The sequence below is a fragment of the Rhodamnia argentea genome, chromosome 11 (assembly GCF_020921035.1).
Source record: "Rhodamnia argentea isolate NSW1041297 chromosome 11, ASM2092103v1, whole genome shotgun sequence".
NCBI classification, from domain to species: Eukaryota; Viridiplantae; Streptophyta; class Magnoliopsida; order Myrtales; family Myrtaceae; genus Rhodamnia; species Rhodamnia argentea.
This window is the reverse complement of record NC_063160.1, coordinates 23,695,414-23,722,400: the sequence shown is the minus strand read 5'-3', so window position 1 is coordinate 23,722,400 and position 26,987 is coordinate 23,695,414. Positions and strand designations below refer to the sequence as shown.

The window sequence follows — 26,987 nt, the reverse complement described above, 5'->3', positions numbered from 1 at the left end:
TCCTTTTTGCAGAGAATGGTTCTTTATGATCAAAGAGCTCTGGCAGTAGTTTGGAGAGTTGGTAATTTGGAATGAGCATTTAGCCGAGGATTTCAGTGCTTGTTATGTCAGGGTGGTGATAACATATCCGATTTCATTTATGTCAACCTGAAGACGGGTTTGCTTTGTCTAGGGTGGATTAAGGGCATGTCTCGTTAAGATCACCGGATCATACATGCTGTGTTTGGTTTGGTGCTTTTTGGTCCTTGTATTGTGGCCATTGATCCTATTGCCTCTCCCAGCAAATGATATTTCCTAGTAGGCTCCAACACAGCAACTTCATATGAAAGAAAAATTCTATTCCTATACATACAAAAGGCTTTTTACTCTTTCGATATTGTGAGCTATATGGCATCAAAAGTCGGTCAACACGCAAATCGTAAGAATAAAATTTGGAAGCAGACTGCTCAAGCTGCTCCCTCCAGCTTCTGGCTTGCGATGTTAATTTGCTTTCCAAGATGGAGAGAAAATGATGTAGCCCTCGCGTATATTGGCACTATCTATCAGGAAATTGAGGGTGAAGTAAAAACGTCAGTGCACGCAGCAATATAGATTGGTTCGAACCCGGTGAGGATGACAAAGGGAAAGGAAATAATCAATTTTTGTGACAAACCGAAGCAAGTACCCTTGACAACAACCAAAACCACCCGTGGCATCATACGGAAGCGACTATCGCATCATTCAGCTTCACTACACCGATGTTTAATTTTGCCTGTTTCAGTGACATATTGGAATGAGACTGGCCGCAAAACGGAGGAGTAGAGGGGGTGGTCCACAATTTTTCCTGCAGAGGTTTTGGGTTTTCTAAGTTGTAGCTTCTCGGTGGAAGAACGAAGTTCTAATATGTACTCAGGGAAAAGAAGAAACACACTCCTAGAAGAGCCACTTCAGTTCTGATATTGGATCCTAACTTAGCCCAAGCAATCTAAATCTTACCACAGGTGGTTTTCTCAGGCAAAGATAAACAGAAATGCCTGCGGGCACGTATAGATGATTGTTGAACAAAATGGTAGATCATCATTGTCTGGAGTAACTGAGAACATAAAAAAATTCCTGAGCCGCTCCGACGGAATTCATCGTCGCTCCTATGGACCTAGAATTTACCCATAAAACAAAGATAAGAGCTTTTCCTTGCGGTAACCCAAAAAGAATTTCTTGGCAAGCTGAAAATGGAAGGAACCACTTCATTCAGAGATCACTGGCAATGAGGGCATCTCGAGAGAACTCTCAACTTCGCCACCTTCAGTGATCAGGGCAATCATACGATGATCTTTCAGCCGAGCAATTGCGGTTTAACACTAACAAGTGCAGCATGACAGAGAACCAAATGTGAAGCGAGGACATGATAATTTAACAGATTCCAAAAGTACATTTTTTTTTCACTTTGAATTGCTAATTTCAAATGAGATTTCTCTCTCCAGTCCTTGATTTTTTAAGTCCAAAGATAAAAACAACATTTGCTAAACTACTAAGGAGGCATCCAAAATTTCCTTGTTACAATCCAATGGATGAAATGAGAAACTATTGGAAAATCCCATTTTAGCCATTCGCCTAAGCAGCATGTTCAATATTTCGCTCAATATCTTAAAATTTTAGTTTACTGTACATGGAAACAAGAGAACCCGACTCACTTTTAATCACCTCTCGGGTGATTCTTGTGACCCTTCCTCGGCAGATCCCAATACTGGATTAGGCCGAGAAACTTCGGCTGCTTTGATATTATCGTCGTCTCCCCGTCTCTCTGCATATTCAGCATCCCCATTTCCAGGTTCCTGCAACGAAACGTGCAACTCTTTACCTTCAGAATGAATGGTTGATGGCTCAGCACGAGCAGATGATCTTTGATCACGCGTATCATTGCTGGACACAGTTGACAACCACGCAAACTGCAAATTTTGGCCTTGCCAGCACTTTCCATTTGCAAATGCCTTCTCTGCTGAATGGCGAGTAACAAAACCAATATGAGCAGAGACAGGTTTTAATGTCTCCGATCCATTAATATCATCCTGCCCTTCCACATCTTCTAGCTCCAAAATAGCAAGATCACCAAAAGATGAGAAGTGTTCCTTCAACGCAGAGACCTGATGTGTGTAGAACCAAATATAGTTCGCTTAGAAATAACTCTTGCACACGAAATTACCTAATTAAAGCACACAGAATGAACAGAGTATCCCAAAGGACTGTCCTGGAATTTCCAACTTAAACAAAGCACTACCTGTGCTACCACCCCATTATTTTCTCCCCATCAGGAAAAATAAAAGAGAATTTTTAAAAAAAAGTGAAATTGTTAAGGAAGCAAGCAAATTTCCTCCTCTTTACAAGACCCCTTACAAGTAAAATCATGGCCATAATTCTACCACCGTACGCTGCTTAATTATTTAAAGGACACTTACTCAAGTCATACTAATAATTAATAATTCTCTATTGCAAACTCACTCATCAGCGTGAACTCGCCCACTGGGGGGAAGAAGGGGGAAGGAGGGGGGGGGGAGGTTGTTATGCGTGTGTGCGTGAGAGAGAGACTCACACTTGCAAAACCAGTCGGTAATGGTGGTAGAATTTTAAATGTTGTTGGACGGTTGTCAAGTTTGTATCTATGTATATAAGGAAAGCCAGCAGGGGTCAATGAAAGATTCTGCTGTTTCATGCTACTAGAACCATCTGTTGAAGTTAATGAGGCTGTATCATGACTACCCTGTGTAGCACCCTCCACTAACTTGTTCTCATTGTCCATGACTTCATCATTTGTTGATGCCATTGCATCAGCTGTAGCAGAGGACCCCTCAGTCACAGCAGCAACATCAGAAGATCTGGGGGTCACAGCGTTTGCAGCATCAGCCTCTAATCCCAACTTCTGTCTCTTAGCAGCCTGCTCAACAATTACCTCACCCTTGACTCCGGAAGCCTGCAAAGTGTACACAAGAGAGGATGAAGGAACCAATGCACTTCAGAATCCCAAGTTCCCAACTCTGACTGACAAGTGACATGCACTCAACAGAGGAATAAGCCAACACGAGTTATCTAGTAAGTTCAACTGAGACTATTCAACTTCTGAAGAACATGAAATTTCGTATAAGATATCCGCAAATCTCCAACACAAAAGCAGTTTCGTCTATTTCTTTAAACACGGTCAGTTTGAGCAAAGACCGCAAGGGCAATCGGTTTACTGAAGTTAGCGGAAGATTGCACATGCACCCTATTCATTGTGCTTCATATGTGTAGAAGTGTACATTATGCATGCCAAACACACTTCGCTATAATTGCTCACAACCTTGTAAAAGAATTCTGGGAAAAACTAAAACAGCAGAAAAGAAACTCGTTAGATACACAGGTTTTACTACAGAGTTTGAACCTGTCTACTGAGTTTTCTGTGACATGGCAGATCCTTTACTCTACCATTGCCTTTTTTAACTGTCAACTGCTTCAGGCTCACACAAGCTGCTCTATTCTAACTGAAAACTGTTGCTTAGCTGTTATCTTTTGGGTGCCTTTTTCATGTCATATTTTCATGATTTCAACAAATGCTCAAGGAAGTCATACTCCTATTCTCCTTTTGCCATCTCGGTAACCCCCTTCCTAGAAACCCCAGTGGTGGACCAGAGCTGAAAGCGGCCCTCATCATACAAGGTCTTAACCTTTGCTATTTTCACTTTTATTTCCATTTTAAGGAGGCCGTGTTGAGATTCAATCTGTGAGGTCTACATAGCAAGAGATGTCAATGAAATGTAAATCATTGGATACAAATAAAGAATACGGGAAGTCTATTCAATACAACCTCTTGGCCCATACAACCACACCCCTTATTGTTCATATAAGCTAATCCAACATAATGATTACACTAAGCCTAAAGTTAGCGACTAGGATCCAGAACCTGAATTCAGAATCACCAAGTAGAAAACAAATTACCCACAAAAAGGCAATCCCTAAAAGTAAATATTAGACACAAAAGCACGAAGAAATATGTCATCTTGACAGGAGAATGAAAGACAATATAAAGTCAAGCAGAAAGTAGCGCACCTGTTTCTCAAGTTTGTCCAACTGACGTTTGAAGTCGTTGCGCTTCCGGTCCAGCATTTCTTGCTTCTTGCGAAGTTCTTCCTTCAACTGCTCTAAACTGTCCAATTTCTTTTGCAAAGGAGGTGTAACCTTGGAGCCATTTGGGGTAAGAGGCTTATATTGATCAGAGGATGGAAGAGCGGATTCTGCTACAGGAATAGCAATAGCTTTTGGGGGAATTGATTGTACGTTCTCTTTTGTTCTATTGCCAATGGACAGACCGGTGGGAACTGAACCGGCTGTCCCACCATGGGAAGTCAAAGATGCACTACTTACACTACTTATACCATCATCAGGAATGCTATCGCGATTAGCCCACCACAGCTTAATGAAGCGATTGCCCATTACAGCATCAGGTGCCCTTAGAGCAGCCTCTGCCTCTTCCCTTTTTGAAAATTGAACAAAAGCCCTCTCACTATTTATCGGTATGTAAATATCAATGATCTCCCCAAACTTTTGGAAATGAGAAACAAGAGCCTCCCTTTTGTTGCTTTTCTGAGGAATGCCATTAACAAATAGAGTACGTGTTGCCTTCTGAGTTGGTTTCCGCACAAAACGCATTGCATCAAACTGTGTTTTTTGAGATGAATCTATAGCTTTAGAGCTCTTATCCTCCCCAGCAATCAGCTTTCCACGATGGGAGCTAGCTATAACACTGGCTGTTGCCTCCTGATTTTCCTTGATTTCATCTCCCACCAAATCAGAAGTACCAGATTTAGCATCAATTTCACCTTTCGAATTCATTTTAACCTTTGAGCTTCTAATTCTACCCCAAACAGATGAAGTTGGATTCTGTGAAGCAACAGAAAGCCCAGCTCCCCTATCCTGGCGGTCAATATCAGCAGCTTTCTTGACATGACGATCAGAGATATCATGATTAAAAGAGGATTCAGTCTCATCAGCCTGGGATGAATGTAGAGCTAAGAGTGAAGATCCTTCAGGACCATTATTACTCCAAAGTGGCTGATCAGGATCGTACAAATCGGCTCCAACAACATTAGCAGCAGCAGAGTATGCAGAATTTAATACCAAACTATCATCAGACATTCCATGTTTACCACTTTTTCCTTGTGGTCCTTTGCTATTCATCAACGAGGTTGAAGAAGCACTGCCAGAAGGTATGGGTCCAGGTAAAACAGGTGGTCCAAGCAAGTGTGCACTTGGAAGTGAAACAGGGAGGTTAAACTGGGACAGACTCTGTAAAATGAAAAGAAAATACTTCAGCAACTTCCATATAAGATGAAAATGATACCTGCAAAGCATCGAACATAACTCTAGCACCTTCAAGAGAAAGTAAAAGCATCTGCACTTCCTGTTGACGACATGAAATAGCTAAGGACAATCCATTGTGTGGTGTGCAACCTAGACGACTAGTAGCCCAGCCTTAAACCAACTGACAGCATGATTAGAAAGAGAAATATCTACTTGCAAAAAGTCCTTTTCAGTTGGCCTCCAGGCAGACCTCATTTACCATCATCAATTGTTAGCTGACTTATTGAAAGATCAGAAATCAGCTTAATCATCATGAATGCCCCTTGAAATCAGATTCAAGAGTCAAATGCACAAACTGTAAAAGATCAACAGAATATAAACTGAATATGCCAGTCACCTTTCCTTTTTTCTTATTTCTTTTGTGAATCTATGAGAATAAAACTTGTTTGAGCACCTCTTCAATTCTGTTCTTTTTTCTTTGGCAGTGGACACTTTATATATTTATGTAGCTTGAGGCATAAACACAACAAAGGCATGCACATTATTTAGGCCAAAAATAAGAATGATCAACTAGCGTGCATGGATCACCCATGACCTTGATATAACGCCGGTCTAGCATAGAGGGAAAAACCACAATATTGAAAATAAAATTATCCATCATAAATCTAGCACATCCTAGAAGTGACTTCGTTGGATAGCAGCCAAAGATGGACCAGATTTCAGATTTAATCCATAAGTTTTCAGATTTTAGCATTATCCACGGTTCAATTATATTTAAATGATTTACCAGACTGCTATGGAGGTCTTGATAAGAGGAGATACCTGTACATCTTCCACAACAATACGGTTGACACCATGCTCCATAGGGCACATGTCTCCTCTCAGACAAAATCCACGTTCCTCAAAGTCTCTACATCTCTGCCGAGGAATACCCATACCCAATGAAGTACTTATAGGAGGCCTAAACGCACCTTGCAGGCCAACAGAACTGAGTGCATCTAGACCACCACTTGGTACACCAGGGATCAATCCATACGCACCCCAGGATGCACTTTGTGCATTTGAAGCACCTGGCAAACCCCTTCCAGGAAATAGGCTTGGCCGAATGGAGCCCCTCTGCATCACCTGACTAGCAATATCGACGGAGTTAAACCTAGCATCCCGATGGTTCCATGCGCCAGAGTCCCTTCCTCTTCCTCTACCAGGACCAGAAATACTGGAGAATGTTTGGTTTGCCCTAGCTCTCGGATTCAAGTCCAAAGGACCTCGGGGTAGTGAAACAGAACCGGGGTGACGTTTTTCAAACTTGGTAGAAAAATCTCTCTCCGAAGAAACTGCATTATAATTTTTCCAGGACTGACTATCTTGTGTTTCGTTTTCTCTAAACACGTGTCCATTATCAAAAGGTTTGTTGTGCTTTCTGTACGACCTTGCTAGATTGTGCTCCAGAGCATCTTTGTCAGAAGACTGAGAACGTGTTTCCCGTCGTCGATGCTTATGGTTACGATCATCGTCATCATCATCACTAAATTCCTTGTCTTCAGGATCACTTGCATAATCAGAAGGTGAAAGATCGCCAGACATTTGAGAAGCAACTTTTAGCACCATTGGATTTCTTGCAAAAGATGAAATACTAAACCTTTCGAATCTTTAGACATCTAGCAATGTAGTGAAACCTAAAATCATGAACAGAATGTCAGAATGAGCAGTGTGTGCAGTTAGGAAGTAAAACTGCAAAACAATAAGGGTCGTACAAGTGTCTATCTCTTGAAACAGGATTCCAACAAGCATTTAAGAATATTCTAAGTTGATGCAATTTGCAAAACAAATCAACCTACTGGGTCGATGGCAAGATTAAATAACGGCACAGCTCAATTAAACGAAAATTAACGAATGATAACAGATATAATAGTTATCAATAAATCTGACGGCACAGTTTATTGACTTATTCTTCTTAAATATCCTGTAATCAGTGTAAAAGAATGCTAAATTCTAGTAACTAAATCAACATCCTCCACGATTCTGGCTTCTTTCACTACCACTAAGAAACTTCTTTGGCAAATGCTACGATCACAAAGAGCCACCCAGACAAACTACTCAGCGAGTTCATGTTACTTATGAATACTCTAAACCCTCCTAAGTAGTAATGGGAGTGCAGCAATAAAAAAAGTAATAACTGTTTCAACATAGAAGATCCCACAAGTGAGTATATTATTCTGGTCAAGGTGAATTTCCACATAGCAACACGGCAACACCTGCTATCGTATAATGAGCTTCCCTGCAGCTTTTGGTACCCCCTACTATTATTATTTGCGACACAGAACTGCTTCTACAACCCTTAGATAATAACAGTTTTATCTAGCAAATTTGAGTTACACCCACCAAAGTGGTTTCAAGTTGCTTCTACGTATGGATAACATCGTTTTTATTGAAAAATTCCTCATATAGGTTCAAGCAGTAACTTCTCCATTTTGAAGATCTATCTTATTTGCCACTAAAGACCTTGTATTTGTTTTCACATTTCCCCAGGGTTCTAAATGATCTCTGCTCCCTTCCCTTTCCATACACTCATACTCTTCTCCGCCTCATCAGTGTTGCTCTATTCTTTACCTTCACAATGGAATTTTGAGATTGCCAGGCTAAAAGGTTCTCTCGAAGCAGTTTGCACTTTGTTATTTTAGAAATTTAAATTACCAATGGGTACTCAGGGATGATACATTTAGTGCCCTTGTCAAACCAAAAGTTCAATGCTCAGGTACCTTGATCATTGTGGTCCCATACTTTCCAAAACTTGAAACTGGATTTTTGATCAGTAAGGTCTGATCCGGGAAGAAGTTAATAACTAAACATCGACCTCCATTTTCCATTCTAGGATATTTCACTCGCTAATGCACTAAAGCATAAAAATGTGTCAGTCCACCTCCGGAACCCTTTTGATTGGTGGCCTCCTCTAAGTGTTGGGGTCCATTTGTTTCTCTCTCCATTCTCGTCCTTGCAAATGCTCTATAGGGGGGACACTAGCATTTCTAGAGTCAAATTCGCATAGTTCACAAAGACCAACCTATCCTAGATGCTGGACCTGGGATCGAGCCTCATTACAGCTTATCCACCTTACATAGAGTCGTATGAAAGCTGGCAACTGTAGCGATAAGCAAATAACCGGCATAAGTTGGAGAATACTCCAACCTAATCCACAATCATAGCATTGGAGAGACAAGGATTTGTATAGATAAAAAACTATGTATTATAAAATACAATGGCATTAGCATCTAATTATCCTAGCAGATTTTAGAGACTTCTCCTGTCGACAATTTTAGAATAGGTGACACAAATTAGCGTAGTAACAATTTACAAAGGACATTTAACTAGCTGTGGCTATATGGTTCTACTCCGTAAGCATGTCTTGACTCTTTCCACTATCATCCGTACTGGCAAAAGCGGCTAAGAGAGACGAGCAACCAATGGAATCTCAGTTGCCATAACCGTTTCTTTTTGGCGGATGCTTTCCCATCACATGCCTTGGCAAAGCTAATGAAGAGAACAATATGTTTTGGACTACAAGTCAATGCATACCAGAACCCATATGGACCTCGTACAGATATCTCACATATTAAATGCATATTCACCACTTGTCACTCATGATGCCTCGCAGCTCCAGTTTCCAGATCGAGGATGATGCTCCAAATAGCAAAATAGGGCAACCATTACCGTATAGCATATAACGGTCATGCTTCAAACGACTTCATTACTTTCCGCATTAAGTATGACTAACCGATTACCGCAGGAATGATCTAATATTGTAAAATCTATCCCGAGCGCACACGCCACAAGAATAAGGAAATAACTTCCAAATGTGGATCAGATAGTGACAGTTAACAAGACACATCCAATAGCGACAGCAGCATATCTTAGACAGGCATCAATACAAAAGACTAGAACCATGCATATGGGCAGAGCTCTTCCACAACATAAAGAAAGAACTAAACGCTGTCTAAAGCAAGATATGCACATAAATCACTTAACAGAGTGGATTAAACACGCACACGTCCATAAAATCTAATTGAGCAGCCAAAACCAACAATGAAACGAAAAGGAACGACCGAACTCCATCTCTAACAAAAAATGGGTACAATGGCGAATAAAAATTGATAATCTAGGTTAAACAACGGAGATAAAGCACGATAAAAGAGCGACATAAGCAAAGAAAATCTTACAGAAACTTCTAGAAGCGAGCAACTAGCATCGCCGAACGGCGGCTCGCTTCGATTAAGCCCTCGATTCTCAATCGCCCGGCGATTCGCAATGGAGCAACGACGATCAACGGGGCGGGGCATTACCCGCGGAGGAACCAAACCCGGCCGGGCAGGGGGAGCGGGGCGGGGCTGGACGGCAATCAACTGGAGGAATCAGAGCGAAGAATCGTTCGGCAAGTGTGTGCACGGAGTGAAGAGGATCCTGCAGGCGCGGGAGAGAGAGCGAGAGAGAGGTTTTGCGGGAGAGTTGAGCACTCGTAGTTGGTGGGTTTGAAGCTGCGGAGAGGAAATCAGAATTTTAGAGAGAGAGAGAGAGAGAGAGAGAGAGAGAGATTTTTTTATGCGAACCGAAAATAGAAGAGGAGAGAAAATAAGCCTGGAGAGACGACGAAGGTTTATTTACTGGCGAGCTCTCTCGTCCCCCCCCCCTCCCGTCTTTCCGATTCGGAGCGTCACCGACCAATCATGTCTCTCGTGCTTTCTGATTGTACAAGGCTTAAATTTTTACCATCGTTTTATCTTTTAATCTGTCTCGTTATGTCACGACCACGACTCGACCCATTGTAATCGTCCCATGAAATACTTTGTTTTTTTTTTGTCATAGTCCGAGAGCAAATTCGGTTAAAAGACGAAAATAGAAAGTGTGATCGCTTTTGTTCAATTGAGTTATTATGTCCCCGAGTTGGTCACTAAGAAAGTGCTGCAGCCATTGCGTGAAATACCTCGTCTTCTTCCGCGCCGGATCAAAAGAGACGCGAGTACCGCAGTCCCCGAGCAAACGGTGGTTAAAAAAGGAAAGTGTGTGTAAAAAAGCAAAAAAAAAAAAAAAAAGAATATCGACGATAGAAAGAACGATTCTTATAAAGGAACGCTCAATTAGGATATGAAGTAAATGTCCGTTCTGAAATAGCACGTTCATACCTTTTCTTCCCTCAATAATCTACAAGCATTGACATTGGCGTAAGTAAGCAGTTCAATGCACTCGATCTTTTGAGCATTCGCATCAGCATGAGTAAATAGTTTAATGCACTCGATCCTTTGAAGATTATTTTTTGAGAATACATATTCTAAGTTTGCTTCCTCTTGTCTTTAAAATCGATGCTCCGATGGAACCGAGCGTGTTTGCGTGGGTGACAAGGTTTGATCTGCCTTGGCACGAGTTCGATCGAACCGAATACGTATCGAGGATCGAGCTCTTGGATAGGACTCTTTTCTTAGCCTATCGCCTGCAGCAGTCATTCTGAAGGAGTTTTTCGCCGTGAAAATCACTTTTCGCATTACGGGAATCGGTCAAATTACTTGCCGGAATTTTTTTTTTCTTTTTATCGGGTGCTGATTGTGCTCTACTTGTGCTTGTTAAAGGCTATGCTTTTAAAGAGTACGAAAGTATTTGTCCCTTTGCCAGGATTTCCCACAAGCAATTTGGCAAAAGGCTAGGACTCCCTCCATTTATGCTTCTCAAGACTTTTCAGATAAGCTGCTTCTTTAGAAAGTAAAAAGGTTGGACGAGGGCTCGAGCTCCTGCTCAGGTCATGCACCACATTGCCATATTGAGCTCCTTAAGCTTTAAGTTTTGCTTTAGATTCATATTAACTCTTGGGCCAACATGAGAATTGAAACAACTCTAGAAATCAATATAATTAAGTACATCTAGATGATAAACAAACACTAATTCACACATAATTTACATATCAAGAGTATTCACAATGAAGTGACTTCCAAGCACACAGCAGGTGATCTCAATGGATTGCCATGTTGGCAAGCGTGATCTGCTTCTCTAGAGGCAAGTAGTTTTGCAAGGATGTACATGCATCATGCATCACTTGTTGTAGGGAAGGAGCTAAGCTGTTCTCACTTTTATCGATACCTTGCAAGGTAAGTGTACCCTCGCCACGGGTTGGCTGATCTCAATGGATTGCCATGTTGGCAAGCGTGATCTGCTTCTCTAGAGGCAAGTAGTTTTGCAAGGATGTACATGCATCATGCATCACTTGTAGTAGGGAAGGAGCCAAGCTGTTCTCACTTTTATCGATACCTTGCAAGGTAAGCGTACCCTCGCCACAGGGTGGCTGTGTAACCCAATGGTAAATGCGTTCGGTTGATGCCAAAAGAGTTGCAGTGAAATGTTCCGCGATGACTGTCCAAGAGGGGTTGGTCAAAAGAGAAGAGAGAGTAACTGGTAGATCACTAAAAACACTGAAGCGATCCAGGATCAACAAAGGCATGTATTTGCAGCAACTGCCTGAGAGCAGGCCAATAAATTGCAATGGCTGCAAGAGATTACGAATATTACAATTACATAGAAGCATGATGAACAAGAAAAAGTAATCTTACAGCAGCAACACGAATAAACAGATAAGAGAATCCCATTTGCTCCCTCTTCCCTCATTGGGCAGAAGCCCATTTTATCACGAGGCAATAGAGCCAGAGTAATAAAAGGGAAACTAAACATCTCATAATAGAGGCAAGCCTGTCCTGAGAAGTGAGAACGAAGAACTAGTGGTGTGTTAACTACACATTTTAGCATCACCAATGAGCCTGATGCAGTGCAACACCCCGATTACAAAAAAGCATCTCTTTCAGTTCACATTCCTTGAGTGCCTTGAGTTCATTATTAGAATGGGACTAAGAGAGTTAAGGGGAACAAGAGGGCAGGACCGAATTCTTTTGCTCATTGTATCTAACTTGGAAGTAAACACAAATACTTTTGAAATCATTTTTAATTCATCATTGTAAATTGCAATCAATATAACATGCTGGGCATTGATAAGCCCGATGTAAGAGAAATAAGTTCATGCAAACTGCGACAGGTACAACTTATGAACAGAAGCAATAGTCAATTCCCTATCTTCATTTAGAAATGCTTCAAAAAGTATGGGAATAGTTTTTTACCGTAGAGGGATAAGTAGAGACACAGCTAATCTCCACTGCATCAACAAGCCACTGTCTTTTAATGCTTCCTTCAGCATGTTGTAAAGTTGCTACAACTTCAACAAGCACATTCCATGTGTCTGCGTGTCAAATGATCAAAAAAATCCATCAAACAAAACTAGTAACTTCTATTTTCTTGCAGTTTGAAATTGGTGGTTGACATTCAAAATGACTTCACCAACCATTTGAGTTGCAGTTAAATAGAAAGGCCTTCAGACTTCCCAGCTCAGCCAATGGGATGGAATTGCTCCTGACTAATCTCACTTTCACCTCAATTTTCTTTAGGATGTCAATGAACCGCCTATTTTCTTCATCCAATTCCACCTGTCAAAGGAGTAGACACCCCCAAAAGCTTAGAGATGTCAATACTGAACAAGAAAGAAACATGATAACAAGTTACATGCAAACTTCATTTTCATACCAGTGACCTCATCAGAAGTTCCAGACAAAAAGACCTATAGAAGATGTGTAATATGGTTGTCCTAAAAAGTTATCCAATGACACAAAGGTTTTGAGCAGGAAAAGCAGTATGGGAGCGAGAGGCAACTTCTGTAAGAGATACAGTTCTGGTAGTTTTTGCATCAGGCAGATGAATGTAAGTTGAGAAGAGTATTTTTTTTAATTGTGCCTCACTGGCGCAGCAGGAGGATCCTATCTGTAGGAAAAGGAATACATGTAGCTTGTTCAATCTGTATTCTTACTACAAAACTCTGAAGAAGCCAAACACCCATGGTAAACGAAAAGAGAAGCCACAAGGGCGGACATCTTATACTGGAAATGCAGCCTGGTAGAATGCTTTTATGAAGGAAAACCTCCAAAGAGGGAAATGGCTTTAATCCAGTGTGTTTGCAATGAGGATAGCCATTGTACTAAACCAAGATGTTAGCCAGAGGTAAACCATGAGCATGTTTAGGTACTCAGGGATGATTCCATACTAAGGTGAACATGCCTTTATTCTCTTCTATTTCCTGCCAATATGAAGTCAAAGGAATAGAAGAGTTTTGATGGGATTAAATTTCCTACAGCAATCTATCAAGATAGATTGTGCAGAGCCTTTCACTTATGACAAAGAGAATACTTTATCCAGGGTACATATATCAGAAGGTATGGTACGGATCTTTACACTTCGATTCAGCTCTTTCTTCATATTCATAAATTCTTGCATGGATACATGGCGACCCTCTTGATAAGAACCAATCTAACAGATTGACTAAGTAAGTTCACTCACCTGTAGAAAATTCAATAGCCAATCCCTTGGCACCTTCTCAAAGCATCTAACTGCCTCGGACCATTCTTCATTGAAATTCATGTGCTCTGCCTCAGCGATACTTGTAGGATGATATGAAGGCAACAAAGAGAAGAGCACCACCATGCACCTTTCGATTCCTAAAAGATACTCTTCAGAATCAAGTAAAGCTTCGTCTAAACATTGACGAAGGCCCTTCCAGCAAGAAATACGTAACAAAATTTTCTGATCAAGGTTGTAAACTTGGTTTGAGGTAAGTGAAAGCAAGAAATCAGCTATGTCAGAGAGTAATTTCTCGCGCCTGGATGAAGAGAAAACTTTTACAAGATCGGCCAGACGAAAGAGCAGGCAACACTGTAGATTTGGTTCGAGTGTCTTGAACCTCGAGAGTTCGGAGAGCTCATCAAGAAATTCCAGCAGTTGATCAAAAAGGGATGCGTGAGCTAACGAAAAGTTTAAGCATTCCAGCCTCAAGATTCCTTTCTGAGGAGCCAAATCAGATGGCAAGGCGTTGCCAATTTCTACCTCGTATCTCATGGAGCGCCTAACAATTGCCTTCCAGTTGAAATTCGGTAATCTTGGAGCTCGTGAAAGGCACTTCAGCACAGTTCTAATTGTTCTCACATCTGGCGTGTTCCCTGTCTGAAGTAAAGAAAGTGAAATACTAAAATTTGAGAACATATGGATCCATACAAAAGACACATAAATGACGAAACAATTCATCCTAAGTAATGACATTACGATTCAATTGGAAGAGAAATAAAGACCAGGTACTTAAAAGATCACCTCATGAAATTCTCATTACATTTGTTTGTTATTGATAATTCAATCGTGGAAACCCTGTAATTAAAAGATAATCCTGGAAGCTCACAAACCAAGAACTTGACCTACCATGCAAACGTGCCACAGCAAATCATCTATTCCAAAGAACAAGACAGAGAACACACAAACAGCCCGTGCATCAAGTGACATGCAGCTTCTTTCTTATTCAGGTCATCTCTTGCCTTGCTCTTTAATGAATACCACAACGCAGGCAACTATAAATTTCTCAGAATTGTGATAAGGAGCAAATTGATTATAATTACGGCTCCGTTTGTTTCGCAGAAAATGAATGATTTGGAAAACATTTTCCTAAAAATGATGCTTGTATCTCCTGAAATAATGAGTCCATGAAAAATGTTATCATTATCAATAGCAATTTTGTATTTAAGCATTTTCCATCAAGCAAGCGACACAAGCGATCATTTTTAGGAAGATATTTTCCAATCATTCATTTTCGATGAAACAAACGCACCCTACAAGAAATGACCTAACCCTTGGTGCAATCTTTAGATGCTCACCACTGCATTCACAAGGTATAGGTCATCTCGAACCGTATGATGGACATGTATTCATTTAGTTCTATTCAAGAATTTAGAGTCTCGACAACAGAAGTACACCAAAAAGGGTAAATCAAACACTTCAGAAAGCAAAATCTAAGTTGCTGTCATGAATCCACGACAACCACTTCTGACTGAAGTTCTAGAATGAGTCCTTCATCGGATATATCGTGACAAAAAACATTCCACATGAAGAATTCTGAGAAAAGAACAATATACGGAGCTCATCACCTCACTAGTTGGCCGATTCATATTTGAAGAGTTCACATTCGTTAACCACGAGCAAAGTTTCATGACTACACTGTCATTGGAGAAATTTTGAGAAACAACTTCTGAGACAGTGGTATCAGTCTGAACATGATCATCCACCTTTACTTCCTTGGACCACAGACTATGTCGAAGAAAAGAAAGTGCCCAGGCAGAGTAATGTTGCAGCTCATTATCATCAGACTGTTGAGCAACAAGAAATATCTCTTGCATTGATGATGTTAACAAAGGCTCACAGACAGGACTTGAAAGAAGCGCGCAGATTACATGAGAAGATTCCTGCCAAGAGAACATTCAACCGTAAGAAACAAAGACCAAGAAAATTGGTTAAAAGGCTAGTTGAGGGAAAATCCTCAATCACCTTCAGTCTGTCACGACTGCAATTGGAGGATGAAGGATGAATAAGAACGAAACCAGCTTCTGCACCCAAAGAATTAACAATTCCAAGCATCCCTCCCAGACAAGTGGAGGGAGGCTGAGGATCGGAATAACATCTCCTCAACAAATCCAGCAACTCTTTCAGACATCCAACTTCAATAGAGTCTATGCCTTCTTTCAGAACACAGGCAAGGAGACTCCCAGCTCCAGCACACGATGCCATCAACAAGCTCTGGTGGAGTGCACCTGACTTTTTAACAGACAATAGTTCAGATATAAGCTCTCTATAGCCATTTATCAGATGGTCCAGTTCACCAACATCCATCAATTCTACTCTCTGGCAGAAAGCCACAACAAGGGGAAGTGCAAGACAAGATCCAACTGATAAAAGCATCTTGTATCCTTCATCACAGGAGTCAGAGCTCCAAATAAATGGCTTCGCGTGTGGAAACCATGAAATTATCAAGTCCTTTATCTTCAGTGTCGCATCAATTTCCCCAGTTCGGTAAACTGCAGTAATAGAGCTGCCCAAACCAAGAACGAGTCCAGCAAGACCCCAGGTGTCTTCCTCCACAAGATCACAGTCCTCATTCAAGAAATCAGGACTCTTATGTCTACCATTCTCAACCATGTCATTGGAGAAACATTCACAGAGATTTCGAAGAAGCTGGGATGATGATTTTGTAAGCTCCAATATCGTGAGAGATAAAGACCTGATAATATTTCCTATTAATTCAACTTCACCCATCTTGTAGGAACCTCTGTCAGGATTATCAGCAGCTTCAGTCCTAGTTAAAAGATCCTGGCATGAAAAACCCAAGCCAACTCCACAGGCTCCTTTCACAAAGGTGCTTTTGCTGCTAGACAAAACCTATAGGTACACATGATCAGGAAGAAAACACAATTATCAGCAAGAAAACCTGCACTTGTCCCGTTATTATACTTTAATTGGCAACACTAAGAAAAAACAAATAGTATAGACAACATGGGGACAGACCTCAAATTTACACCCACTATGCAAAGTGGATACTCAAGTGCAAACCAAAGAAACTATACAACCAATCATAGCAGGTAGATTACAAAATATTTCCAACTATACGATTTGAAAGTTTTGAACCATCGGCATTTTTAAAAAATAAAATGAAGTTTCATCCCCATCAAAAGCATTAGTCCTCTCTGACCATGTGGTACACCAAAAAAAGTCAATTTGTGCCATTGAAAAATTCATACATATGAATGACCGGTTGGCTTGCTAGCGATCCATTTAACAGCTCATGAGCTAAATGATGATCAGATCTACAAAAATATGGTACTCGTTACAGTTTTACTACTTTTATCTACACTAGTCTTTTGAAAGTCAGAGCTTTAGATAATAGCAATTGTCCGCCTCTGCAAAGTTTTTTCTTCTGGAACCGACAAAATATGAAGCATGAAATATCCTTTTTCACTTATGGAGCATGAAATATTCTTTTTCGCTTAGACAATAATATCTAATATAGTTTTGACTGTGCATGAAAGAAATGTTTAGCCTATTGGGAAGTCTTTTCTAGGCAAGCGAAGTTCCAGGATCAATATTTCATTCATGAATTATACTACAGTTTCATAAAATGAAGTTTGAACTGGATCACACCCTTTCAGTCCGGGTTCTTATTAGTCCAAACTGTACCAGACCATCAACTAGTAACTAGCCAACCAGTTGAACCGGCCACTGCAATTACGTTTTTAACACCAGTCTATACATAAATTTACATGTCTAAACAAATGATCTTCCTCTCCGATTAAACTATCAAAAGAACAAGAGCACCAAACAGGAAGTCTGAACCTCAACAAGTCCTGATATATTCTGGAATTTTAGTTTATGATCTGTAACATGTAGACAGCTTGAGATCACTCCAAGAGAAATTGCAGCAGACCACTGCCGATGTTCATGTTCAAACTGGAACAACCAATTGAGAAGAAACTTCGACGCAGCTGATATAACCGTATGAGCAGACTGAGGCAACACCTAACCATTTCCAGAACAGAAAATAGTGAGAACGGTTGAGAGTTCAATAGAAAGAATAAACTGTGCTGAATCTAAGCAATATGAAATCTTAGACATCAACTAACAATAGGTTAGTTTAAGTAGACTTATTTGTTTAAGTAGAGACCTATCTTGCCCTTAAATTATACAGTTCCACAATTATCTGACTTCATCATGATTGTCAAATGGGACTTCTATGCATTCAACACTTCTTTGTTATCAATGACGGATTTGTCCAAGTATGAATCATTTGGATTTGCAAAAACCATGAACTTCATGAAGTTGTAGTTTTTTAGAGAGATGAATTATGTGAAAACTAAGGTGGTACTGGGGAAAGAGTAGTTTTCCAATAAACAAAATAGGTTGCTAACAAATTTATAGATAAGACATTTTATTTTGGCAAATAAAATCAGATAAAATAATTATTCTGCACACATAAGTTGATGGAAGGAGGTAGCACACAAAACCTAGCAAAAGATAATTATACCGAAGCAAGAACAATTAAGATAAATGAAATAGTATGACACAGTAGCAACAGAAGCTTCACATCCCTTAAACAACCTTTTGTTCTCTCCACCAAAGAAAACTCCAAATCATTGAAACTCCATATGGAAATTGGGTCCCAATAAACAGCTCCACTCATCAGACAACTTTTGATTATTGGCACCAAGAGAATACCCATCCTTGCTAAACAACAAAATAAAGACCCACACTCTCAACAGTCAACACTATCATGGACTCCCGCCCTCCATAAAAATCCTGGATCAGCATGTCCAAGACAATTTAAAAATAAAATAAAATAAATTCTTACTGCACAGAGTGCACCAAGGGCCAGCACAATATTCTCGGCAGATCTAGGAATGGACTCCTCAGCAATTCTCATCATGCTCTGCATGTCAACAGCGACGGAATATGATGTTTACCAAAGTCATACAAATCTGTGGTTAATTGCAAAAGAATAATCCACCATGGAGAGAATAAACAACAAAGAGCACCTTCAAAATATCATGAGCAGCTTTAGATGGTTTATCTAGAGCTACGGACGATACTTTAGCATCAAGAGACAACATATTAGCCCTAATCCACCGTCGCATGAAGGATTTCCACGATTGCAACGAAAGAAGTGCAACGAAAGTATTTCTTGAGAGCTGAAGAGACGCAGCGATCTCCACCAACATGTTCTCATACAGAGCATGTGCATCCTGAGTCACATCAAAGTTAAGCAAGTATATGAGAAGAACCGTCTATGCTCGATATTAGAATCTTAGTGATGGTCCTTATCTTACAGCGTAAACTCCTTTCTTTATTGAATCTTTTGGAGTAAATGAAAGGCATAGCAGCGCTGCACCAGGACATTCTCTAGCACTTCTTTCTCCTGAAAATGAAATTCTTATACAAGTATCAGTTATGTGCAGATTACACAGACACCAATTGAAAGAGTTAAATCAAATCGACCAGCAATAAAAGAAACAGCACCAGAGGACTGATAACTAATATTGTTGGTTTAAACTAACAAATTATGGCAATCTGATATAGAAAAAGACCTAGAATTAATTTCCAGGGAATCAAATGCTCCCGACCAATGATACCTGAAGAGAATATAACCTGAGGAAGTACATCGAGCAGCTTTTCAATCTTATTTGTGACAGCTTTTCTCTCCTTTGCGAACCTCCGACGATTCCTACATTATGTAAATAAGGATTAATGAACGAGGTGACATTGCCACTTATCGACAAATATATAAGGAAACAAAATGTAAATAATGTGTCATACATGTGTTCATATGCGATTATCTTGACTTGAAACCGTTCCATAGAACCAAGTATTTCGTCATTTGTTTCAGAAAAGAGCAGACATGTGCTTCTTTCCCTTAACTCTGGAACGATTTTTTCAATATCTGGTATCTGGAGAACAATAAAGAGTTTTGGAAGAGATGTAACCAGAAATAGCATCTAGACTTACCAATGATATGATATAGTAAAATTAAAAAGATCCTCTGCAGTTCATCAGTAAAAGGAAAAACAAACCTCATACTGGCTTAAGGCATCAAATGCGGAGGCCCTAGCCTTTGACCATTTAAATCCATTGCCATGTGTTGAGGCTATGTCCCACAACATTTTCAAGACATGCCCTGACGCTTCAGGGTAAGCTTGTGCGTCCATTGCACCACATCTTAGGAGAAGGCACATGCTACAAATTCATGGCACATTGTGGTATAGATAAGAAATGATTGTCCATAGAACTGTTTTATGAAACTTAATCACACAAATCGATGTTTGATTAAGCAACTAATAGAATTTTCAAAAGCTAATATGATGCGTAAGTAACTATCTCGTCCAATAAGAAGATGGCAGGAGCACAATGAAGAACATTACATGACTTGCTATATAGTACACAGTTACAAATGTCTTTTTTTCGAGGGGATAAATTCCATGAATCCTTTCCAAACTGAGGGGGAAAATGCAGCAATTATGTTAATCTTACCCCCATTCCATCCTCACAAAGTTGTAAGGACTGCCAAAATTTACTTTATAAAGAAGAATAACGCAGATTATGCGCAATTAAAAATGTATACCAACATCGAGAGCTCGAGGCACTTTTACCTGTGTGCTAGATTTGGGTCTTTGGAGTAATCTAGCATGTGCTTTCCAATGACATCCCATGCCGTGTAGAAATCTGTAAAGATTGGGCATAAGAAATTTTGATGTACTTCAGATAGTCTTGCCAAGAACCGTAAAGTTTCCAGGTGCGGTTCAAAGTATTATCCCATATGAAGGTACTGATAAAACAAAAAAAAGCCCTGACTTCCAATCTGGTTGCCTTAAAGACATTCAACCTATTTTTATTTTCTATAACATTGAACCCAGTTTTCAATAGATATAAACTTCTGTCCAATCCCATGTCTGCCATCTCCATTACCAAGAAAATTCGGTATAGCAACCCAATAATGCAAGACATACCAGTAAGCTTGAGTAAATATCTGTATGTTTGCAAAACCTCAACTATTTGCCTACAAAAGGCATATCTTAAACATATTTGAGTTCACATCACCGCATTTAGCAGATGTGCTGAAGGATATTAATCCATACATGCACATTTCATTTCTAAGCTCATTTAGAATAATCTGGAGGGATAGTAACAGACAAAAATAATTTGATGTCAGAAAATTGATTATACCGACTACATCAGCTTCACAAAGGTGGGCAAGACTTTGAAAACCAAGCGCCTGAATGAGAGGATCTTGCATTTCGATGCACGACTGTTGATCAGTCAACACATCATAAGTAGAGAAAAAAATTAAGATTAGGAAGAAAGAAACGGGCAAAAAGCAACAAATAATAGCTGTATATAACCATACCGAAACTGACAGGATAAGGTCCACGCCCCTATCAGGATTTTTTCTGCAAATGTCTCGAATGGAAGTGGCCATACTTAAACAGACAACTTTTTCATGTCCGAACTCAGTAAAGTTTTTCGGAAGAAGTATCCCCTAAGTCAGTGAAAAGAACAAAGAAAAGTTATCAAAAGATAACAACAGATTAAAAGAGTCCTGATCTGTGCAAATAACATTATATACAATAGGCTGACATCCTGACAAATGCAACTACTCTCAAAAGAGGATTAATTTATTCCTCAGACGACTTCCAGCCAAATTAGGAGAAATTTGACAGGGAGATCAAATTACGAATAATAAGTTTAGGGACCACACTGCCAAATTATTACAAGTTGAGGGAGGGACCAAATCCACATGCATATCTTTTGAAATGATTGCACAGATTACATGGCTAAATGTTCCACTCCATGAAAATTGTCCTGCTCATTATTTGGTTACTTTTGCATACATTTTAACAGGAAATATGCCGAAATTGAACAGAACAATTCAATGAAATGGGAAGAATAACCAAAAAAGAGAGGAAATATTCTTACTTGCAGACTTCCAAAAGCACGGTCATTAGCTGCCCAGGTCTGGCAAAGCAAACGGGTTGCTGCCGAATACAAAACCCTGAATGTAGTTAAAAGGGAACAGCATATCATGCATGCAGGATGAAACACATGTTAATATATAAACCTTGCAAATTGGAGATGATAATCTTGGATATGACGAGTGCCGTGCCAATCAAATTCACGAACATGTCAATCAAATGCATCTGTAGAAAGGTCCCACGTGACTACTGGAAAGGATCAGGACAAACTACTCATTTAAGTTTAAAGCAATTGGAACCAGTTGGTACTGGGGGAGGTTGGAGAGAGAGATTTTTATGAACCTAAAGAATATGATGAGGCAGCAGAACCAAGGAGTGAAGTACTATAATGTCTCAATCAGGCAAGCTAACACCTACAGTTTCCTCGCCAAAGTCACTGAATCCATAGTAAAGCATGATCTTGCACAAGTCTCCTACTAAAACTGACAAAATAGACTGCAATCTTCGCTGTATTTCATTTATGTACTAGGAATGGAGATTAAAACCTTTCTTGCATGGTCACATATTTTACTAATGGAGAGTTTATATGGAAACGTGACTACAAAGATGGAGTGCTCCATGTAGTTCACTTAATCATGCGCCTTAGTACAATTATAAACATACGGGAGCAGCTAATCTCTGACACGGTACACAACATGGAAACACTACCTTTTCTATTTTGTTATACCCCATAGGAAAATGATTATACAAATAGAGAATCAGGAAGAGATATTCACTACATACAGATTTGTGTTATTGTGAAGCAAGGGCAAGATAGTCTGAACAACGAGAGGAACCATCGAGGAATTTGAAGCAAGTGATGGAAGCATCCCCAAAACTTTCAACTGCAAAAAAGATAGAAACAGGAGCACAAATGATGGCTAACTCGTGCGCGTTGTAGTGGACGCTATAGTTAATCAAAAGGAGTCACCAAACTCACTAGCATATCACCGCGTCCAACATCTTTTCTGGCAAACATATTAGTGAAGAAAAGAACGCCTAGCAATAAAGGAATTCCCAGTTTAGGGTCCACAAGACCCATAGCAGTCAAAACATCTACTGCAGCAGGCCCTTGCAACTGATGTGTCACCAAAACACTGGCCACCGTGCAGATTCTCATTGGCATTTCTATAGAAAAGTTCAAAATTGAATGAGTGAGAAAATTTATAACAAACTTCCTTTAAGTATGCAAAACAAACAAGTCCACATGATGGATATGAAAACTTTACGAATTATGAAAAACTATTAAGAAGTAACCAAGTACCGGTCATGAATACTTCTTGAGCTGGTGTCACAGGTAGAGAGCATTTTTTCCTGTCAGCGATCGTTAAAAAGAGTTCTATCAATTTAGATGCCCAAGGTCTTCTTACACGAGATACTCCTTCAGATTCAATTGTCCCGGAGAAAGCAAAAGTCTCAATAAAGAATTTCGACGATGGGGATAGATCCTGAAATGAGAAAGGGGAACCATAGATGGCACTTGTCAACTGTAGGAACGAAAATTGGGTTCCTATGTGCTAACAAACTATGCTCCTATTCCTTATTATGCGTTAGAGATCGCAACCATAGAAGAAGATGCATTAACCCAATGAAACAAAATTTTGAGGGAGCGATGAACCTTCACTCTGACAAGAACAGTTAACCTAATTAGCCTCGTGACTCTTGCCAAATCGTCACCTAAAATAACTTTGACCCAAAAAAAAATCACCTAAAATACCAGCATCTCAAATTCTTTCTTTAAGCTTTCTATTGTTTAACATTGTAAAGTTGAAAAGCTATGTTATGAATTTAAATATAAACAAAAGAAAAAGAACAATAGGTTCAAGAAGGAAAGAGGAAACCTGTGACCATAGTTGCTGCAAGAGCCTGAACATTATTTTTCCTGGTACGCTGACAGATTGAAATTGATCTTTAATAGGAATGTCATTCTTCAGTACTATCAGCGGTTTCTCTATCATTTTTTGCAATATGACAATCAATTCACCTGCTGCTTCTTTGATGGATTTAGAAGGTGATGACATGAGACTGATAGCAGGAAATATGAATAAGAGCTCTTCATGGAAAGCACATCCAGAATTACCATCCATGTATCCTTTAACACATATAGACAGCAAAGTAAGAAAGACACGATCCAGCGAGGAAAACAATGACTACATACGTGATCAAGTTATTTGTTCAAATGTAACAACCAAAGTTGGCCAAAAAAAAGAGAGGAGAAATTTGAGGTGGGTTTCTTTCACAAAAACTAGCATCATAAACAGGCAAATAATATCAAGAAAGACAATAATCACCATTTTTTTCACTTAAGTCTAAGGACAGTAAATGACATCCATCTTCTATTGTTTGGCACCTCCCATGTATTCCTCTTCCGAAGCATAGAATGAGTTAGCAAACCCATAAGATATATTCAACAGAGAGCAAAAATTGATATCCAGTGCACATCATCAATATATCAAGCACAATAGAACACGGAATTCTGAAAACTATCAGCTGTTCAGTTTCAGTACTTAACTCAACATTTCAAAAGATTATTGATTGCTATCCTAGCGCCTTTTTCTGACAATCCCACCCCAAAATGACATATAATTGAAAGAGGATTTTTCTCAAACCAATATAAGTAACCAAAACTGCCAGCCTAGAGAATTGACGGCCGTGGTCCTAAATTTAACTTCAAGTCATTCGAGGTAAATGGCACAGTCTCATAAATACAGTAATTAACCTGAAAGTTCTCAGTAGTCAATGCTAATGTATGGACCACCCAAGCACAATCCCGAAACCATTCTATCAAGGATAAAAGCGATGATAGACATGATAAAGCTTGCTACCTGAATCAGTTTTCCACTTCAAAAGATGGAGGATGACTTTCAGTACTGAAATTTGTTCGTGTTCAAGTTCTGATTGAACTAGAACGGTGAACAAGGACAAACTGATTGACGTTAGCTCATGCGTGTATCTCAGACCAAGATCTTTCTGAACAAGCAATAAGCGCTTTGTCAATTCAACAACGGGCTCACTCCATCTAGAGTGCTTGACAGGATGGGTGCTTAACTGGAGAACAGTCTCCAATAGCTCCACTCCACAAAGTTGAATATCGGTAACCAGCTGCTGAGCAAAAAAAAGGACAGAATTAGCAATGAGAAGGTGAGTTTCAGGGAGACAACCCAATTAAGTTTTTACTGAACGGTATCCTCTGTTTCAAATATCAACTTAAGCCCTAAAAAGCTCTGAAATCATCCACAATCATGCTTGCACAGCAACTAAACAATCCAAATTTTATTGACACAAGACAGGATACAGGAGTATTTTTGTGTTTGTCCTGATTATGGAAGAGAAGGAATGATTAGCAAGTGAACAATTCGGAATGGCTAGTCTATATATTCGACACAGGGAGGTCTTAATGGTAAAATGAAAGTTGCCATCATACTGTTGCCAAAAATATATGACGATACGAAATCAAAAGAGAAGAGGTATATCAATCTGGTATTTGCCTCATAATTGCATTTGCTGATTAAGGAACTATACAGCTCAATGATAGAGGATTGGAAATTCAAGGAACACGGAGGCCTGACATACCATTTGCGCTGCAACAAAATGTCTCAAAACCACTATAAACGCCTCCACCAAGTGCCCAGCAAAATCCATTAAGCTCCCAAAATCCTGAGGATATTCTGCTAGTTAATAAACTAATTGTCTGCATTCAGTTAAGTTGTGTGTGTGTGTGTGTGTGTGTGTGTGTGTGTGTGTGTGTGTGTGTGAGAGAGAGAGAGAGAGAGAGAGAGAGAGTACAGTGGATGCAAATGAATCAAAATAAGTCAACTTTCTCTCGAATGTAAACACTCACATCGGCATTCTTTTGTGGGAAGTACTTCATACATCGAATCAAAAGCTTGAGAATAGGAATTGCATCATCAGGCAATGAGCAACAAAGCAATGCCATTGAGATCGATAAATGCCTCGCAAACAAAGCCGATGAGAAGTCGGAAAATGGTACTCTCAAAATCGAATAGTACAAAAGCGGCCTCAAGAATTCACATACTTCCTCCATGCCAATTTGCTTGTTCTGCACCATAAACAACACCACCTGCCGCACGAGTTCATCTCGGACCTCAGCTCGGTACGAAAGAACCTGTCATCATGATTCACGTTGCATCAAGACGCAAAATCCTAGTAAAAAGAGAATTCGAAACTAGCGCTAATGTCACTCTCAGACCATGACTTCAGTCCAAAATAAAGCGACTTGTGTCTCACACCTTAATGAAAGGATGGGCCTCGGTCGAAGCGAACCGCCAAGAACCGTCGCTCCTCTGAAATCCCAATCGAACAAGGAGCCCAATCCCTTTCACGAAGAGACCGACAAACCTCGGCTCCGATCCTTCGAGGGCGGACTGGAGCTCCAGCAGCCCGCGAGAGAGGTCCATTTTCAAGTCGGCGACGAGTCGGCACAGCTCGCGCACAGATTGGTCGACGACCGCGGAGGAAGCAGAGAGGAGGCATTGCGTGATGGCCTCGCGCCCGGGTTCGGAGTCGGAGTCGAGGCGGTTCGGAGCGGATCGGAGCTTCGAGAAGATGGAGATAACAGCGAGCCTTTGGAGAGAAGGCTGTGGAAGCCGGAGTTTCTCCAGAAGCGGAGCATACGACTCCATCGCCGCAAGCGCAGTGTAGAGGGGCGGTGATGCTCGAGCGTTATGAACAGAAAGCCATCGGCGTGATGGTGCTCAGTGGGTCGCCGGACGACCAAGCGCAGCGAAATGACTGAGCGCGGGTTAGTTTGAGTTGATAAATCGGTCCGATAGCTGGTTCGACCGGGTCCGGTGCCACTCTTAAACGGGCCGCGCCTCCTGAGCTTGGCCCGTCCAGAACATAGCGGGCCTGGGTCCGGATCCAGTAGAGATCGGCCCGGACAGAATTGAATCGGTTCGGTCTGGGCCTAGCTTTTCTCCCCCGGATGAAATAGAGCCGAACTTGATTATTGCATTTGTTTTGTAGAGAAATCGCATTCCCAATTTGGTCGAAACAAAGCACATTAAGAGTTAATTAAGCTCAATAACGAATACTATTTAACTATGTTATGACCTAATCTTAAGCAGCAAAAAGCAAAGTAGAGTCTGCCGGAGCTGAAAGGAATAGGAAATAATATAGGAGAATAGGAGAGGGAAAGGACTTCGTGTTGCATCTATTCACCGAATTCAATTTCACGACGTAATCACGATAAAATTAAAAATAAATGACATAACAATTCTT

General features: G+C 40.2%; 2 protein-coding genes across 2 annotated transcripts; both read right to left on the bottom strand.

Moving 5' to 3' along the window:
* Positions 1-1,391: 1,391 nt before the first annotated feature.
* LOC115751071 (zinc finger CCCH domain-containing protein 41) lies at positions 1,392-9,946 on the bottom strand. Its single transcript, XM_030688777.2, has 5 exons — positions 9,522-9,946; positions 6,130-6,983; positions 4,057-5,292; positions 2,567-2,944; positions 1,392-2,120 (listed from the first exon to the last, which is right to left on the bottom strand). The coding sequence occupies exons 2-5, from the start codon at positions 6,913-6,915 to the stop codon at positions 1,677-1,679; spliced, it is 2,844 nt and encodes a 947-aa protein (XP_030544637.1). The 5' UTR covers positions 6,916-6,983; positions 9,522-9,946; the 3' UTR covers positions 1,392-1,676.
* A 1,210-nt stretch (positions 9,947-11,156) lies between these two features.
* Positions 11,157-26,513, bottom strand: LOC115751070 (protein RST1). Its single transcript, XM_048272166.1, has 26 exons — positions 25,997-26,513; positions 25,588-25,872; positions 25,320-25,403; positions 24,572-24,848; positions 23,588-23,838; positions 23,011-23,194; positions 22,687-22,874; positions 22,491-22,591; positions 21,712-21,787; positions 21,143-21,274; positions 20,962-21,043; positions 20,388-20,460; positions 19,812-19,974; positions 19,558-19,688; positions 19,374-19,465; positions 19,071-19,159; positions 18,780-18,986; positions 18,596-18,673; positions 17,584-17,766; positions 15,745-16,632; positions 15,348-15,662; positions 13,720-14,379; positions 12,674-12,815; positions 12,453-12,571; positions 11,462-11,830; positions 11,157-11,293 (listed from the first exon to the last, which is right to left on the bottom strand). Exons 1-25 carry the CDS (start codon positions 26,387-26,389, stop codon positions 11,468-11,470), a joined length of 5,556 nt encoding a protein of 1,851 aa, XP_048128123.1. The 5' UTR covers positions 26,390-26,513; the 3' UTR covers positions 11,157-11,293; positions 11,462-11,467.
* Positions 26,514-26,987: the final 474 nt, after the last annotated feature.